We start from the raw sequence: 18,129 nt of genomic DNA on the forward strand, positions 1-18,129 counted from the left end.
TATTGTTTATGCATAAAGTATGTTTCTGTGCACTACTTAAATGGCACTTCCACCGCCTGACAAAAAATAATATTTTTTTGTCAGGCAGTGGAAGCGCCATTTAAGTAGTGTTAAAGGCCAAATAATGTGACTTAAGGCTTTGAATGCTGCTTGATGAATTCCCCCCTTAGGCTCCAAAATTAGGTGCTGAGCATTGGAAATCAATAACAATCCCCTGATATTTATCCAGCGGCAAGTAGCATGATTAGCTTCCGCCGTCACCCCGGATATTCAATGCTGGGCCGTATCTGCTGACTGGCATTGAATATCCGGTTTCAGTTTTGGCTGCGGCAGCTTAACCAGCTAAGTGAATATTTGGTGCTAGCCAGTTAAGTTAATAGTAGCTAAAGATAAGCTGCTTAAATAGCAGGCCTATCTTACCTGCTCAATGTAGCTGATTTAGTGCTGAATATGAGCGACTAGCCTTAAAGCGCTAATATTCAAGAGATAACCAGCTATCTCACACTGAATATTAGGACTTAGCCAGCCAAGCGCTATTTAACCGCCCAGGAGCCATTCCTGGCCAGTTAAATAGCGCTGAATATTGGGCCCTGAGTGTCTAATATGCTTAGCCCAACCTGCCTCCATTCTTGGCCTTGCCCACTTTTTAGGTGCCTATATTTAAGACCCTAGTAAAACTGGTGTCTAAATGTAGGTGCTCAATGAGGGAACTTTTTGCTCTCAGAAAATTTAGACTCCTAACTCCCTATATCAAGCTGGCTGGGGAATACAGGTACACTCAACCTTCCTTCATGTCCATTACACCCTACTGTCAAAGATGGCCTCTCTTACACTGGAAGTTTCTGAGCCCATCACAGCATATTGTGGTGATGCAGGATGGTCAGGCCCCCAAATGGAGCCCAGAGGAAAGTTAGAAAACCAGAACTGCACTGGAGATGCACAATGACACTGAGTTCTGTTGGAAATACTGCCATGTCCACCAGTGATAGCTATGAATGTAGTGCTTACCCCTGTCCAGCCCTAAAGAAGCCCCCAGGGCAGCCACAGAGGTAGCCACCATCGGTATTGGAACAACCATAGCTGCAGGGGTTGCCAGTTCCTGAGGTGCATTCATCCACATCCTGACACCCACCAAACGACTGGTCAAAATCAAAGCCAGAAGGACAGACACATTTGAAGCTGCCAAGGGTGTTGTAGCAGGAAGCAGTGCCGCAGGATGAAGGGCTGGAACACTCATTTTCATCTGAAACAAGAACACAGTCAGGAGACATTTCAGAGAGGAACACACAAATTGGACAAACTACCACCTCTTGTATTCTGTATCTCTAGAAGGGTCATATGGCATATATCTATCACTCAACAGTGGAGAAAAAAAGACTTCAGACTCACCGAGATTCACATCCACTTGTAAGGTAAAACCTTCATATATGTGGGTGGCTCTCCCCCAATCATTAGTCATAAAAAAAACATCCACTTGATTATTACAATTGACCACAAAACATTTTGAGATATAGAATAACCTGTTTCCTTTGGAAAGCTTGTACAAGCTGTGATGTTTTAGACTCAATGTTATCTTAAATGATTGTTACTTATCTTGAGAACTTAAATCCTGACAGGGGTTCCCTGTTTCACTGAAAGGAAAGGTAACATCAGATGTATACTTAGACAACGAGAACAAAAATGGATTTTTGGTTTACGCACAGTGGCGCCTTTGGGTTTAAATGTATCACTAGAATGGAAGGCTTTTTTTTAGGCTTGACGTCAAGGGTAGACACCGAAACTGACGTCACTACGTCATTATAAAAGGAAGGACAAGTTCAGTCATAGGTTAGACCACGAAACATGGTCCCTTGACAGCAAAGTCACACAGATCATACATATTTAGTGGGGACTCCCACACACAGGCTTGTTTGCTTCTCAGGAAAACACAAAATGTTGACTGTTCTGCTCCAAATCAGAAGGTGCGTAATGCTTTTTTGATTGCATGGATCCATGATCTACTATATGTATTTCTTCTGTTCCCTCTCTTGGCCAGAGTCATCCAGAAGTTTAATATAATACTGCGATTTATGCGGCTTGATTTAAGCGGTTTACTTATGCAGTGAGGGTCTGAATATCAGCACAACCTGATTCCGCCCCTGGAAAACCTGCTTTTGAATTCAGCGCTAACTAGTCATTTTCAGCAGAGGTAATCGGCTAAGTGCCACAGAAAAAGGCCGGATAGCTGTGAACAATTTAACTAAACGGTGGCTGTTTCTGGCCAGTTAAATCATTTTGAATATCAGCCAGCATATTCTTATTATTAACATTGCTTTCTTGAACATCAAAGTCCCTAATGATCGTGCGGTCCAACTACAGAGACAGAGCTCTGGTTCTACGTTCCTTGATTGCGTCCTGCAGCTGAAAAAGAATGTTCTGAAGATGGGCTGTGGCAGGAGTTCCAAGTAGAAATGTGCACAGAGACATAATTTGGACTCCATCCTCACTCAGTTCTTTCCATTCCCTACCTATCCCCATCATATTGCTACCATTTCCTCACACTCCTATGGATTTTCTGTTGTTCCTGTCCCTGTGCACACTTCTAGTCTACTCAGAACCTCCATTACAGATAACAACTTTTCTTTTCTTGTACATACCTTTTTTGCTCTGGAATACAGAGCTCAGACCCACTCAGAGATAAATACATTATCTGTTCCCGTACAACCAAATGGATCAGGTAGCTAGAGGGATATTTCTGTACCTCTGCCTCCAACTATTATTTATTTATTTACTTATACAACTTGATACACTGCCCTTCAAAAAGAAAATCAAAACACATCCTGTGCTTCAGGATCCATATTCTCAATGCAGTATCCAGGAATGGTGAACAAGAACAAGTTTTATCACCACCAGATCATATCAGGTCAAATCAACCTCATCAATATTGCCTGCATGGTCATCAAAATGCAGAGTCCCCCAAGGCTCACCTCTATCCCCAATCCTCTTCAACCTTATAAAGATTCCTTTGGCCAAATCCCTATCCAAATCCGGACTTAACCCCTTCATCTACGCTGATGACGTCACAATATTCATCCCTTTCCAATCCAACCTTACAGAAACCTCGGAGAAAATAATTACTGCCATGAACATCCTAGCAACCTGGGCCAACACCTTCAAGATGAAAATGAACAAAGAAAATACTCAATGCCTAATCCTTTCATCACAACACACTACTCTGCTCCCAACCACCCTGACCACCCCAGATGTTACAATCCCAATATCTGACAATCTAAAAATCCTAGGAGTAACATTAGATAAACACCTAACTTTGGATACTCATGCAAAAGCCACGACGAAGAAGATGTTCAACATGATGTGGGTACTGAAAAGAGTAAAACCATTCCTCCCACAGAAAACTTTCCGCAACCTAGTACAATCCACAGTACTCACCCATGCCGACTACTGCAACAGCATCTTCATCGGTTGCAAAGCCCAAATCATGAAAAAACTACAAACCGCCCAAAACACAGCAGCCAGACTCATTTTTTGGCAAATCATGATTTGAAAGTGCAACACCACTTCATGAAAAACTTCACTGTCTCCCTATCAAGGAACGCATAAACTTCAAAGCCCACACAATGATCCACAAGATCCTCCTGGCGAATCTCCAAGCTACATGACCAACTTGATCAATCTTCCAACCAGGAACGGGTCCAAATCTTCTCGTACATATCTCAATCTTCATCTTCCCAACTGCAAATTCCTCAAATACAAAACCTACTATGCGTCCAACTTCTCCGTTATAGGCAGCCAACTCTACTACTACTACTATTTAGCATTTCTATAGCGCTACAAGGCATACGCAGCGCTGTACAAACATAGAAGAAAGACAGTCCCTGCTCAAAGAGCTTACAATCTAATAGACAAAAAATAAATAAAGTAAGCAAATCAAATCAATTAATGTGAACGGGAAGGAAGAGAGGAGGGTAGGTGGAGGCGAGTGGTTACAAGTGGTTACGAGTCAAAAGCAATGTTAAAGAGGTGGGTTTTCAGTCTAGATTTAAAGGTGGCCAAGGATGGGGCAAGACGTAGGGGCTCAGGAAGTTTATTCCAGGTGTAGGGTGCAGCGAGACAGAAGGCGCGAAGTCTGGAGTTGGCAGTAGTGGAGAAGGGAACAGATAAGTACGATTTATCCATGGAGCGGAGTGCACGGGAAGGGGTGTAGGGAAGGACGAGTGTGGAGAAATACTGGGGAGCAGCAGAGTGAATACATTTATAGGTTAGTAGAAGAAGTTTGAACAGGATGCGAAAACGGATAGGGAGCCAGTGAAGGGTCTTGAGGAGAGGGGTAGTATGAGTAAAGCGACCCTGGCGGAAGATGAGACGGGCAGCAGAGTTTTGAACTGACTGGAGAGGGGAGAGGTGACTAAGTGGGAGGCCAGCAAGAAGCAGATTGCAGTAGTCTAAATGAGAGGTGACAAGGGTGTGGATGAGGGTTTTGGTAGAGTGCTCGGAAAGAAAGGGGCGGATTTTACGGATGTTGTAAAGAAAGAAACGACAGGTCTTGGCGGTCTGCTGGATATGAGCAGAGAAGGAGAGAGAAGAGTCAAAGATGACCCCAAGGTTTCGAGCTGAGGAGACAGGGAGAATGAGAGAGCCATCAACAGAAATAGAAAACGGGGGGAGCGGGGAGGTGGGTTTGGGGGGGAAAATGAGAAGCTCGGTTTTGGTCATATTTAATTTCAGGTGGCGTTGAGACATCCAGGCAGCAATGTCAGACAAGCACGCTGAAACTTTGGTTTGGATGCAAGGTGAGATATCAGGGGTAGAAAGGTAGATTTGGGAGTCATCAGCATAGAGATGGTAGGAAAAGCCATGGGATGAGATTAATGAACCAAGGGAAGAAGTGTAGATAGAAAAGAGGAGGGGACCAAGAACAGAACCCTGAGGTACGCCGACAGGCAGAGGAATAGAAGTAGAAGAGGATCCACCAGAGTGAACACTAAAGGTGCGGAGGGAGAGGTAGGAAGAGAACCAGGAAAGGACAGAGCCCTGGAATCCAAGTGAGGACAGGGTATCGAGAAGTATGTTGTGATCGACAGTGTCAAAAGCAGCGGAAAGATCAAGAAGAATGAGGATGGAATATTGACCTCTGGATTTAGCCAGTAATAGGTCATTGGAGACTTTAGTAAGCGCAGTTTCGGTTGAGTGGAGAGGGCGAAAACCAGATTGTAATGGGTCAAGAATAGCATGTGAGGAGAGAAAATCAAGGCAGCGGCGGTGAACAGCACGCTCAAGTAATTTGGAGAGAAAAGGAAGGAGGGAGATGGGTCGGTAATTAGAGGGACAAGTAGGGTCAAGTGAAGGCTTCTTAAGGAGAGGTGTGACCATAGCATGTTTAAAGGCAGCAGGGACAGTCGCAGTGGAAAGTGAGAGATTGAGAATGTGACAGATAAAAGGAATAAGAGTAGGAGAGATGGCATTAAGAAGGTGGGTGGGAATGGGATCAGAGGAACAGGTGGTACATTTTGAGGAAGAAAGGAGACGTGTAGTTTCCTCAATAGTAACTTCAGGAAAGGAGGAAAGGGAATGAGGGGAAGGAGAGAGAGGGGAACGGACTAGTGGAGGGAGAGCTGGTGAGGTAGAGAAAGCAAGGTTTATCTTTTGAACCTTGTTGTGAAAGAATTCAGCAAGGGTCTGAGGAGATAATGAAGGGGGAGTTGGGGGAGGGGGCACCTTGAGGAGAGAGTTCAATGTGGTGAAGAGAAGTCGAGGATTAGAGCCAAGAGAGTTGGTCAGTTGGATATAATAATCCTGTTTGGCACGTAAAAGAGCAGATTGAAAGGAGGTCAGCATGAACTTAAAGTGTAAGAAATCAGCAAGGGCCCGAGATTTCCGCCAGAGGCGTTCGGCGGAGCGGGTACAGGAACGTAGGTAGCGGATATTAGAATTCAGCCAAGGTTGGGGTTTTGTACGCCTTACAGGGCGGGTCATCAAAGGTGCAACAGTGTCTAAGGCAGAGGATAGAGTATTGTTGTAAGAAGAAACAGCCTCGTTGACAGACGTGGATGGTGCCACAGTAGAGAGGAGGTTTGAAACATGGGAGGATAGAGATGAAGGGTCAATATCGTGAAGATTCCTAGATAAATTAGATAGGATAGGACGGGACTGGGAGGGAGGGAGGAGATTTAAGTGTGAAAGTTATAAGATGGTGATCAGAGGAGGGATGATCAGAGGCAAGGAAACTAGAAGGTGAACAGTTGGAGGAGAAGATGAGATCAAGACAGTGACCATTTTGATGAGTGGGGGAGGTGGAGCATAGTTGGAGATTAAAGGACGACGTTAAAGCGAGTAACTTGGAAATATAGGAGTTGGAAGGATCATTAGCAGGAATATTAAAGTCACCAAGGATGAGAGAGGGGGAGGAAGGATCATGGAAGAAGGCAAGCCAGGCGTCAAAGTCACTGAGAAAGGATGAAAGGGACTTATCAGGGGGACGATAAATGACCGCTATTCGAAGAGGCAGAGGAGAGAAAAGGCGGATAGAGTGGACTTCAAAGGAGGAAAAACAGAGAGATTGAGGTGGAAGAAGGGGTTGAAATCTGGAGGAGGGAGAGAGAAGTAGTCCAACACCGCCCCCACGGCCAGCAGGGCGAGGAGTATGTGAAAATAGATAACCGCCATGGCACAGGGCTGCGACTGAAGCAGAGTCATCAGGGCAGAGCCAGGTTTCTGTTATGGCGAGCAGATGGAGGTGACGCGAGATAGAGGTCCTGTATATAGGGGAGTTTGTTACAGATAGAGCGGGCATTCCATAGGGCGCAAGAGAAGGGCAGAGAAGAGGAGGGGAGTAGAGGAATAGAGATGAGGTTAGAGAGGTCACGGTGAGATCTGTAGAGTTTGGATAATAGTTGGTGAGGAGGGCCAGGATTGGGATTGATGTCACCAGCTGAGAGTAAGAGAAGAAGTAAAAGAGAGCGGAGGAGAGTAGGAGAGGTGTGGCCACGAAGGCGTCGAAGGCGAGAGGTATTTAGGTGGAATGGGGAAGGCAAAATGGACGGAAGAAAGAGACGGAGATTAAAAGCCAAGAGGGAGGAAGAGGGTAGGAGAGAAGGTGAGGTGATGAAGTCAATGGATGGGAAGTGAGTTCCTGTAGCGGAGAGAGGTAGGGGGTGAGGGAAAAGATTAGGAAGGGACAGAGCTAGGAAGAGAATGTGAAAAGGGGCCATAACGATTAAGGTATTTTAGCAACTGGAAAAAGATTAGATACAAAGAGAAAAATGCCCTGGCACCTAGAGCGGAGGCCCTGAGTGGATCGGGGTGGACCTGGGTGTCACCCCGGAGAAGGCTGTAAGGATATGCAGATGAGCTGCAAGTCCTCCACAGCAACTGAAAGGCAGCCGGTGGTAGAGGTGGGCACCTCTCAGCTGAGGAAAGGCTTACCAGGGGTTAGGCCGAAGCCAGCATTCCTCCCCCTGAGGGTCGCCTGATCCTAGCCAAAAAGCACCTGGAAACTCTGTGCACTTGGAGAGAAGGCCCTGAGAAGATCGGGGTGGAACTGGAGTCACCCCGGATACAGCTGTGAGGAAATGCAGAAGGGCTGCAAGTCCTCCACAGCACCTGGTGGGAGTGCTGGGCACCTAGAGCGGAGGCCCTGAGTGGATCGGGGTGGACCTGGGTGTCACCCCGGAGAAGGCTGTAAGGATATGCAGATGAGCTGCAAGTCCTCCACAGCACCTGAAAGGCAGCCGGTGGTAGAGGTGGGCACCTCTCAGCTGAGGAAAGGCTTACCAGGGGTTAGGCTGAAGCCAGCATTCCTCCCCCTGAGGGTCGCCTGATCCAACTCTGGAACGCAACACCCTGACACATCAGAACAACCAATGAACACCCTTCCGAAAGCTGCTGAAAACTTACCTCTTCAAACAAGCTTACCCAAACAAACCAACTTAATTCTTGAACTTAATTCCTCACCATCAGCACTACCTATACTCCAATCCTCTCCCCCACATCTCTTCATATTGTTCTACTCTTTATAACGTGAACATCTCTTGATACTTTGTACCATACTTTGTGTCATCTATGTGAGACTTTGTACCATACCTTGTAAGCCACACGGAACCTGCCATTGAGCGGGAAAGAGCAGGGTATAAATGCTACAAATAAATAAATAAACAGCTGTGTAAAGGACAGCTGCAGGACTTTGTATTGGTGATTTTGGTCCTTGCAGGAAGGTGCAAGAATTCAGAGCCCCTGAATTGCCATATTCATTCCCTCTCATTTTTTTTTAACTAAATGTGAATGCAAAGCATGATGTCCGGTTTCTGTTAAACAGTGTGCAGCAGGGAGGAGAAAAGGTACAGGAAGAAGCAAAATGCAGATATTCTCCTGCAGGTGTTTGCTTCCCAGCCCATGTTTCTAACTGGTGATCTTCTCACCCTGGAAGAGGTTTTATGGACAGTATCATTCTAGATAGGTACAAAGGGCAACAGAAGCTATCATTTTACTCACCAACGCACTGGTTCCACTGGTAGTGCTGCATGTAACCCTGAGGGCACCCACAGCGGTACCCTCCCAGTACATTCTGGCAGCCATGCTGGCAGCGATGGTTCCCATCACACTCATCTACATCTGGAAATAGACAACCCACCCCCAGAAAATCTTGTTAAGAAATAGTCTCATTACACACAAACGGGTGAATTCTATATATGGCACCAAAACAAGCGCTATTCTACAAGCCATGTTTAAAGTTAGGCGCGGCTTATAGAATAGTGCTTATGCCTAACTTTAGGTGTGGCTGTTTGTACCGACTGAAACGTGGTGCAAATATACGTGCCTAAATTAGGTGTGTATCCCCCTCTAATTCTATAACAATGAGTGTAAATGCTAGGAACACCCCCGTTCCACCCATGACCCTCCCATTTCCTCACCCCCTTTTTTTTACTCGCGCGTAAAATTTAGGTGCAGATCCCACACCTAAATTTACGTACATAAATTCCAATTAAATCTAATTAGTGACAATAATTGCTTGTTAAAAAGCCAATTATTGGTGCTAATTAGCTTGTTATTCAATTAAATTGCATGTGCAAATTGGGCGCATGCCCAAATTTGCACATGCAAATTTTGGTGATTTTTATAGAATTATGAAGAAAAGGGCAGTTCTGTCACCTAGGCACTAACTTTTATGCATGTAAATGTTTAGAAATCTAGCATACAGGTACATGTCAGTGTGCACCTGAGCGCTATTCTGCAAATACCTATTTAACTTACATATGCAGGAAGAGTATACACAGGGGCGGAGCCCGTGTGCACGCAGGCATTTGCACTAGCTCTATGGCCAGCATATGCATTTTCACCTAAATTAATAACCAGTGTGCCAAGGGTGGGGCAGTGGGGGCGGTCCGCCCCGGGTGCAGGCAGCAAGGGGATGCGCTGAGCAGTCGTGTGGCTGTCGGCTCTGCAGGTCCCCTGTCCCCTCTGATGTCAACTTCCTGTTCCAGGGCAGGGGGCAGGCAGAGCTGACAGCAACGCAACTGCTCAATGTACCCCCCTTGCTCGGAGAACACATATGGAGGAGGGTTGCTCCGCCCCAGGTGGCAAACAAGGTAGGTACACCACTGGCCAGTTGGGCAGCTATGTTCCTTTCTAGAAAAGGCTCCTACCACATGCCCTCTGGAGGCCTAATTCTAGTTGCCCTGTTATAGAAGGCGCTGCACCAGAACAGGAACAAGCCAGAGGATCTCAGAAGAGACCAGATCATCACCGATCAAAAGATCCAAAACCAATTCTATTAGAATGCTGAACTACATTAATAAAATTGGTTTTGGACCTTTTGATTGGTGATGATTTGATTTCTTCTGGGATCCTCTGATCTGTTCTTGTTATAGAATCCCCAATTTGTCTCTCAGCATCACTAACAGTGGAACAGATCATTCCTCACACCCCATACTACTGTACGTCTCTGAGCATCAGTGTTACCGGTACAGGTCTCTCTCCATACTGCACCTTAGAGTGTCACATATCCTGGGACAGGTCTGTCTACACACTGCATCTCTCAGCTTCACTAACCCTAGGAGAAGCCTCTCATAATATATGTCTGAGTGTCATTAACCGACTCAGAAGCAAAGGCTGGAGCTAGATTTGGGCTCAGGATGGACACGTGAAATGCACTGGTTTGGGAAATGGACTCCTGGCACACAGCCTATTTCTCCCCTCCCCTCCACTGAGACTTTTTGCTCTAGGAAGACCAGTGTGCAAAACAATAGCACGGAAAGAAAACCAGCCATGGCACTGGCTGTGCTCTGCTATGGAGGTAGATGGTATTTTACCTTCACAGTTGCTGCCAGTGTTGTCCAGTGAGAATCCTTTCTGACATTCACAGTTGAAGCTGCCTGGGCTGTTCTGACACACTCCCTTGGCACCACACAAGCTGGGCTGAGCTGTGCATTCATTATTATCTGCAAAATATCCCAGATGAGTTTATGGCAGACTTCTTTAGACAGTGATTACAGTCTGGGCAAAGCGCAGCTCTCTTTTCAGACTACAACACACTGGCTGCAGCCTGAGGACGGGGCAGGTCTCCTTTCGCACTACACACTGGCTGCAGCCTGAGGACAGGGCAGGTCTCCCTCTCCTTTCACACTACACACTGGCTGCAGCCTGAGAACACGGCAGCTTTACCTCTCCACACCAGACATCACTGCTGAAACCCAGGCCAAAGTATCGGCCTGCTTATCCGACATTGCTGCCTGGATGTCCAACTGCCACCTGAAACTGAACATAGCCAAGACCGAGCTTATTGTCTTCCCATCCAAACCCACTTCTCCTCTCCCTCCACTATCTCAGTTGAGAACACCCTCATCGTCCCCGTCTCATCTGCCCACAACCTCGGAGTCATCTTTGACTCCTCCCTCTCCTTCTCCGCGCATATCCAGCAGATAGCCAAGACCTGTCGCTTCTTCCTCTATAACATTAGCAAAATTCGCCCTTTCCTCTCTGAGCACACCACCCGAACTCTCATCCACTCTCTCATTACCTCTCGCCTTGACTACTGCAACCTACTCCTCACTGGCCTCCCACTTAGCCACCTATCCCCCCTTCAGTCCGTTCAGAACTCTGCTGCACGTCTTATCTTCCGCCTGGACCGATATACTCATATCACCCCTCTCCTCAAGTCACTTCACTGGCTTCCGATCAGGTACTGCATACAGTTCAAGCTTCTCCTACTTACCTACAAACACACTCAATCTGCAGCCCCCCTTACCTCTCTACCCTCATCTCCCCTTACGTTCCTACCCGTAACCTCCGCTCTCAAGACAAATCCCTCCTTTCAGTACCCTTCTCTACCACCGCCAATTCCAGGCTCCGCCCTTTCTGCCTCGCCTCACCCCATGCTTGGAATAATCTCCCCGAGCCCTTACGCCAGGCCCCCTCCATGCCCATCTTCAAATCCTTGCTCAAAGCCCACCTCTTCAATGTCGCCTTCGGCACCTAACCACTATACCTCTATTCAGGAAATCTAGGCTGCCCCAACTTGACATTTCGTCCTTTAGATTGTAAGCTCCTTTGAGCAGGGACTGTCCTTCTTTGTTAAACTGTACAGCGCTGTGTAACCCGAGTAGCACTCTAGAAATGTTAAGTAGTAGTAGTACACTGTACATTGGCTGCAACCTGAGGAAAGAACACAACTTTAGAGACTTGACACTATTATCAACCTGTAGTATCATCACTGGTGTTGTTCAGCATGGAAATCCACAAGCCCTGCTTTGTACGCTTTCAGGTGCTCAGACTACATTCATGCTTGGTAAGATTTTCCATTTAAAAGTTCTGCTAAAGAGACTGAAATTAGGATATTATTATAAGGATTGTTTTTTACCTGTTTTATAGCTGTATTTTGGCCAGTTTTAATCTGCAATCTGCTTGTATACTCTTGGGAAGCAGGTAGAATATTAAATATGATGGTAATCATAATGACATGAAATGAGAGCCTGTGTGGTCCCAGTACTTACCTATGCAGGAGGAGTGGTGCTGGGTGAATCCTGGAGGACACTTGCAGTTGAAGCTGCCGATGGTATTCACACACAGGAATTGGCAGTTGTGTTGTTTAGTGTTACACTCATCCAGATCTAAGGCAAGGAAAAGCTCGTAAGACATTCTACTTTCAAACCACAAATCGACTCTGTTGTTCGTTCCGCATTCTTTACTGTGCACCCCATCCGTTCTGTCCATTTCTTCCAGCCTTTCTGCTCTACACTCTCATTATAGCACTTGTCATATCCCACCTCGACTACTGTAATTCACTCTATGCAGGTCTCCCTCTCTATTCCCTTAGACACTTACAACTTATCCAATCCACTGCTGTCAAACTTCTTCATAACTCCCATCGCTTGACCATGTCACCCCACTACTCCACTCCGAACACTGGCTCCCAATATCTGCTCACATCAAATTCAAACTTCTTCTATTAGTCTACTGCTCCCATCGACATCAACAAACTCCTTATTCCCTATGCTCCCTCTCACCTCCTGCGCTCCTCTGACAATAACTTATTAGTCCTACCATCTCTCTCTTCTTTCACCACCATCTCACATGAAACAGAATTCAGCTACCTAGGTCCTCCTTCTGCTTGCAAACCCGCAGTTCAACGTGGAAAACTGACAAGAACTTTTCTCCTGAAAACTTTCTATGCTGCCTCTGACCTGGCGGTAAATGTTTGGCGTTGAAGCCCTTATTTCTTTCTGTGCCTTGCAGCGCTATCCTTCGTGTATTGGGAAGGAGTACTTATTGACCTCATTAACATTCACTTAAATGCATTTAAATACAATTCGCTGCCCCCTTTAGCATGCAGGGTAACACCTACACTCGAGCCCTCTGAGCATTCGGCACTGTATAACATGCACACAAACTCAGTGTCAACTGCATGTTAACCAGTGGCGTAGCCAGACTGCCAATTTTGGGTGGGCCTGAACCCAAAGTGGGTGGGCACAAAATTTTCTCTCTACCCACCCCCCCCCCAGCAAAATTTAGTCACACTCAGATGCATTTGTCACACAGGGTAAAGTGCTGCTTTTCAGTGCATCAGATTTCAGACAATTTATTTAATAACCTAATCCTTTTCAGTGAGCTTTCAGAGGCCAAAACCTCCTGCCTCAGGTCAGTATAATGCTGTTACGGTATCCTCTCCTGACCTAAGGAAGGAAGTATTGGTCTCTGAAACTTTATTAACACCATATTACTTTATCCTAAATTAAAAATAAAATTATTTTCTGTACCTTTGTTGTCTAGCCATTTACTTTTTCTAATTGTGTTGGTCCCAGTCAAGATTCTGCATGCCTTTGTCTTCTCTTAACTCTCTTGCCAGGGTTTCCTGTTCATTTGTAATTTTTCTCTCCTTTTTCTTTGTTTTCTTCAATTTATTTTTCTGTCTCACTCTCTGTCCAGATTTAATGAATTCTTACTATCCATTCTTTAATTTCCCTCTTTTTACTTCATCTACCTATCCCTTTTCATCTTTTCCTCACTTTTGTTCTCCCCATGCCCCTTCCTCTTATTCTCCAGTCTTTCATTAACTCTATCCTCTCCCCCCTTTCTCTCCCTAGCCTTTCAGTGTCTCTCCCTCTCTCTGAATCCAGCGTCTCCTCTTTCTCTCCCTAACCTTCCATCCAGCACCTTCCCTCTTTCTCTCCTACCCTTCCATCCAGTGTCATCCCTCTTTCTCTCCATCCTTCCACCTATTACCAATCCATCCATCCATCGTCTCCCTCTATCTCCCCTTCCTTCTAGACAGTTATCTCTCTACCCTTTTCCATTCAGCATGTCCTCTCTCTCCCCCCCATCCTACCAGTGGCTTTCCTCTTTCTCTTCCTACCCTTCCATCCAGTGTCTTCCCTCTTTCTGCTCCCTTCTTCCAGCATTTTCCCTCTTTCTCCCTCCTTTCATCCAGCATTTCTCCATTTGACCAGCTAAGGTCTCCCCCAGTTTCTCTCCAGCAGCTTCTCTCTCTTTCTCCTGCCATTTTCCATGTCCCCTCCTTCTCTTCCCCATCTTTCTACTCATCTCTCTCTCTGTGTACCCCTCTTCCATCTAGCATATTCCCTCTTTCTGTCCCTCCTTCTAGCATTTTTCCTCTTTCACCCTCCTTTCATCCAGCATTTCTCCTCTTTGTCTCTCCATCTGACCAGTCAGGGTATCCCCCTTGTTCCCCTTCCTTCTCCCCAGCAGCCTGTCTCTCCCCTGCTCTTTTCCATGTCCCCTCTTTCTCTCCCCATCTCTCTCTGGCTCTCCCCTGCTCTTTTCCATGTCCCCTTTTTCTCTGGCTCTCCCCTGCTCTTTTCCATGTCCCTTCTCTCCCCATCTCCCACATGGCTCTGCCCTCTTTCTCTCCCCTGCTCTTTTCCATGTTCTCTCCCCATTTCTCTCTCTCTGGCTCTCCCCTGCTGTTTTCCATGTCCCCGTCTCTCCCAATCTCTCACTATCTCTCTCTGTACTCTCCAGCGTCCTCTTCTTTTTTTCTCTCCCCTCTGCTCTCTCAGACACCCTTCCCCTACCAACCACGTTTCCTCTCTCACTCTGGCCCTCTGAAGCAGGAGCAGCATCGTCAACACAAGAAGAAAATCAAGCGCGGGGCCGCCGCAGCAGCCTTCACTCATGCGCTTTCGGCTCTCCCATCCTCTGCCCCCGCTGACGTCAATTTCCCGTTCCGGGAGCAGAGGACAGGCAGAGCCGACAGTGCATGACTGAAGGCTGCTGTGGGCGGCCCCGCGCTTGTTTTTCTTCTTATGCCGGCTGAATTGAAGTGGTGGGTCGGCGAAGCGCCTGTTTTTGTTCCTGCTGCTGCTCAGGAGAGAAGCGGCGGCAGCAGTTGCAGCAGTGGAGTTCAGCGGGAGACCGGGAGATGACCCGCCAAAGCGGGATGCGGGAGACTTGGCACGAAGGTGGAGAAGATGTAGGATCATGGATGGGCGGGCCTGGAGGGAAAGTGGGTGGGCCTGGGCCCACCCAGGCCCACCCGTGGCTACGCCCCTGATGTTAACACTGGTGGTAGTTTTGAGCATCAACCCTTTCATGACTAAAGAGCTGCTGGTCCTCAAGCCTCCCGAGGGTGCTTGGCCTTACCTTTGCATATCTTGCCATCTTCCTGCAGCACATACCCTCGGGGGCAGGAACACTGATAGCTGCCTTCTGTGTTCTTACAGATGAAATTACAGGGTTTGGGAGACTGGCCACACTCATCCAGATCTGCGGTCCAGATAAAGACAAAACACTTATTACTAATCAAAGAGCGTGGGCGGAGGGCTGGGACAGGATGCCATTATTTGACTGGACGTGCACTGTGGAAAGCAGGAAGCGTCTCTAAGTTTAGCTGTAACTGAAAGTTCTGAAATCTCTCAGTCTTGTTAGAATGACCCAGGGTAGGGTTACCATATGTCTGGTTTTATCCTGAAATGTCCTCTTTTTGAGGACATGGCCCGGCAACCGGGCGGGTTTTGCCAGCCTGCCCGTTTGCCCAGATTTCAGGACAAACAGGCAGGCTGCCGGGTGAGCCTAATGATGTCCTATCCCCTCCCCTTACCTTACTCTACACGGCCCGGGACCGTCAGCATTGCAAGGGGAAGAGAGAGAATGCAGGGCAGTGCTCCGGGCAGGAATGAGGGGGCCCAGACCACCAGGGCAGTAGAGTAAGGTAAGGGGAGGGGATAGGACACCCTTAGGGGGGGTGTGGGGGGGGGAGGCGGGGGTGAAGGGGGGGGGATACGTGACAGGGGGTGGGGAGGGGGTGTGACAGGGGTGGGGCGGGGCATGTGTTCTCTTTTTAGGGGGACCAAATATGGTAACCCTAACCCAGGGTCAAACTCCTCTTCTTTCATAAATCCTATCAGTTCTACCTCACGCATTCAGCTTCTCCAACAAGCAGGGCTGGATCAACCTTTAGGCAAAACTAGGGAGTCACCTAGGGCAGCAGCTTTGGGAAGCTCCAAACAGCACCTGTAGTCAAAGCAAGATACTAGGCCCTGACAACCACACAAGGAACCATCAGCATATGCTTTTACCTGTAGGGAGGGAGGGAAGGCCTCAAATAGACCATTTACCCAGATTATTCTGGGAGGAGTGGTATTGGAATTACAATAAATTGGGGGAGGGGGGGGAGGGACATAAATATTAATGGAGGGAGGGGCACAAGGCTAAATGTTTGCCTAGGGCGCTTAATATTCTTGCACCGGCCCTGCTTACAGGGCGTCCTTCTCCTTCCCTGCCTGCTATTACTACAGCTTCCGGTTAAATTTGGTATCTAACTACTTTATGCACACCTGATAATATTTACAGCTCTCTGTGTGTTATTCTATGTATCAGTTTATTTTGGACACATTTTTAGTTATAATGTATGATTTTGTATGTTTTATTTGCTAACCTGCCAAGAATCTGCCAGAAATGTTTTAAATAAATAAGAAAAATAAACAACACTCAGAGGCAGAACAGCTGGTGATGTTGCCTAGATTTTAGGTACCCCTACACCAGTTTACACTAGTATTTTATAATAGTAATTCTCACTGCGTGGCATCGGGTGAGAAGCTCCCTCTTATAGAATTATCTCTATAATATACAGTGTTAGACTGCTCCAAACACTGAACCCACTAATTCAAATCTAACAGTAGGATTTGGAGCAGGATGCTGCTCTGGTAAGTGGCTGAACTGAAGAAGATGGGGCAGGTTCATAACTTGGGTTTCTAATGCCTTCTCTCTTACTCATCTCCAAAGCTCTTGGTCCTGAACGAGAAAGTGCACACAGTAACAAAACAATAAACAAAAAAACAGAGCTCTGTATCTGAGTAATTTTATTGCGATGAAGCAATGACACAAAAACCCCAAATCAAAGGCTACCGTTGCTTCCATATAACAAGTAATCAAAACACTGTCTGCCCGATATTCAACCTGCGACTGTAAGCGGCGTCTGAGCCACTCGCAGCTATGGGCTGAACTAACCCTGGATATTCGATTCCGGGGCATGTGCAGCTCCCAGCATTGAATATTGGGTCTTAGCAGTCACCTGGTAGCTAACCAGTCACTGGCCGAAATTCAGACCGGTGCCTAGTTAACTTTATGCAGTTACTTAGCTGGTTAGTAGACTGAAAATCGCAGCTAACCGTCAAAGTAGGTGCTCCGCCCACACTCTGCCCTGGCCCGCCCCTAACCTCATCGGTTAGCGGCAATATTCAGCGGTACTAACTGGTTAAGCGCTGCTCAATGTCGTGTGCCGGGTCGCTCAACGGGGTTTAACTGGGAAGGGGCCTGTTTAAGGCCTTTTGAATATCGGGAAGTGTATGTTCTTCACTGGACTGAAACAGGAATTATCAACCTTTTGTATGTGCTAATTGATACCTTTAAGCACAGTATCTGTGTATGTGGTGGATATCATGCTTAAAGATAACAATTCACACAAATGAGTAGTGCGACCAACAAGGCACTTCCAATAACATCAGGAAGACGGCGCTACAGTGGAAAAAACTTTGGGGTCCTTTTACAAAGGCACGCTGAAAAATGGCCTGCGGTAGTGTAGATGCATGTTTTGGGCATGTGCAGAATTATTTTTCAGCGCACCTACAAAGAATGCCTATTTAAAATTTCTGCCGAAAATGGACGTGCGGCAAAATCAAAATTGCTGCGCATCCATTTTGGGTCTGAGACCTTACCGCCAGCCATTGACCTAGCGGTAAAGAATTTGGGTGGTAATGACCTGCGCATGTCAGATGCCACTTGGCACGCCTCCACTACGCGCGCCAGAAACTAAAAAATATTTTTCAGACGCATGTAGTGTCCAAAATTGAAATTACCACAAGGGCCACGCGGTAACTGGGTGGTAACTCCAATTTGGCGCGCATTGGGTGCGCGTATGCGCCTACGCAGCTTAGTAAACGGGGCCCTTTATTCTTATAATTCCTGACACGGCACAGTGTATCCTGTTTTGCAGTGATTCACCCACATTGCACTCTTCCTTGTTTTCTTTTCTGCACTGAATGTCTTTTTCAAGACAGCAAGTGCTTAAAACTCCCAAGTATGTACATTCATATCAAGGTCCCTGAGGCAGGCACTTGGCCAAAACATGGTGTTGTGTCGGGCATTATAAGAATAAAAGTTTTTTCCACTGTAGCTCCATCT

The 18,129-nt window shown here is 46.8% G+C and overlaps 1 protein-coding gene across 1 annotated transcript in view; it reads right to left on the reverse strand.

The window, feature by feature from the left end:
- The window catches only part of LOC115480232 (fibrillin-2-like), a 296,051-nt gene that overhangs the window by 18,656 nt on the left and 259,266 nt on the right, over positions 1-18,129 (reverse strand). Inside the window, exons 58-62 of the mRNA XM_030218752.1 lie at positions 15,091-15,213; positions 11,985-12,101; positions 10,305-10,433; positions 8,488-8,607; positions 1,009-1,243 (exon numbers count right to left, since the gene is read on the reverse strand). Of these exons, the coding sequence (XP_030074612.1) occupies positions 1,009-1,243; positions 8,488-8,607; positions 10,305-10,433; positions 11,985-12,101; positions 15,091-15,213 (724 nt within the window). The remainder of the gene's footprint in view (positions 1-1,008; positions 1,244-8,487; positions 8,608-10,304; positions 10,434-11,984; positions 12,102-15,090; positions 15,214-18,129) is intronic.

This window comes from Microcaecilia unicolor, chromosome 11 (assembly GCF_901765095.1).
Source record: "Microcaecilia unicolor chromosome 11, aMicUni1.1, whole genome shotgun sequence".
NCBI lineage: Eukaryota > Metazoa > Chordata > Amphibia > Gymnophiona > Siphonopidae > Microcaecilia > Microcaecilia unicolor.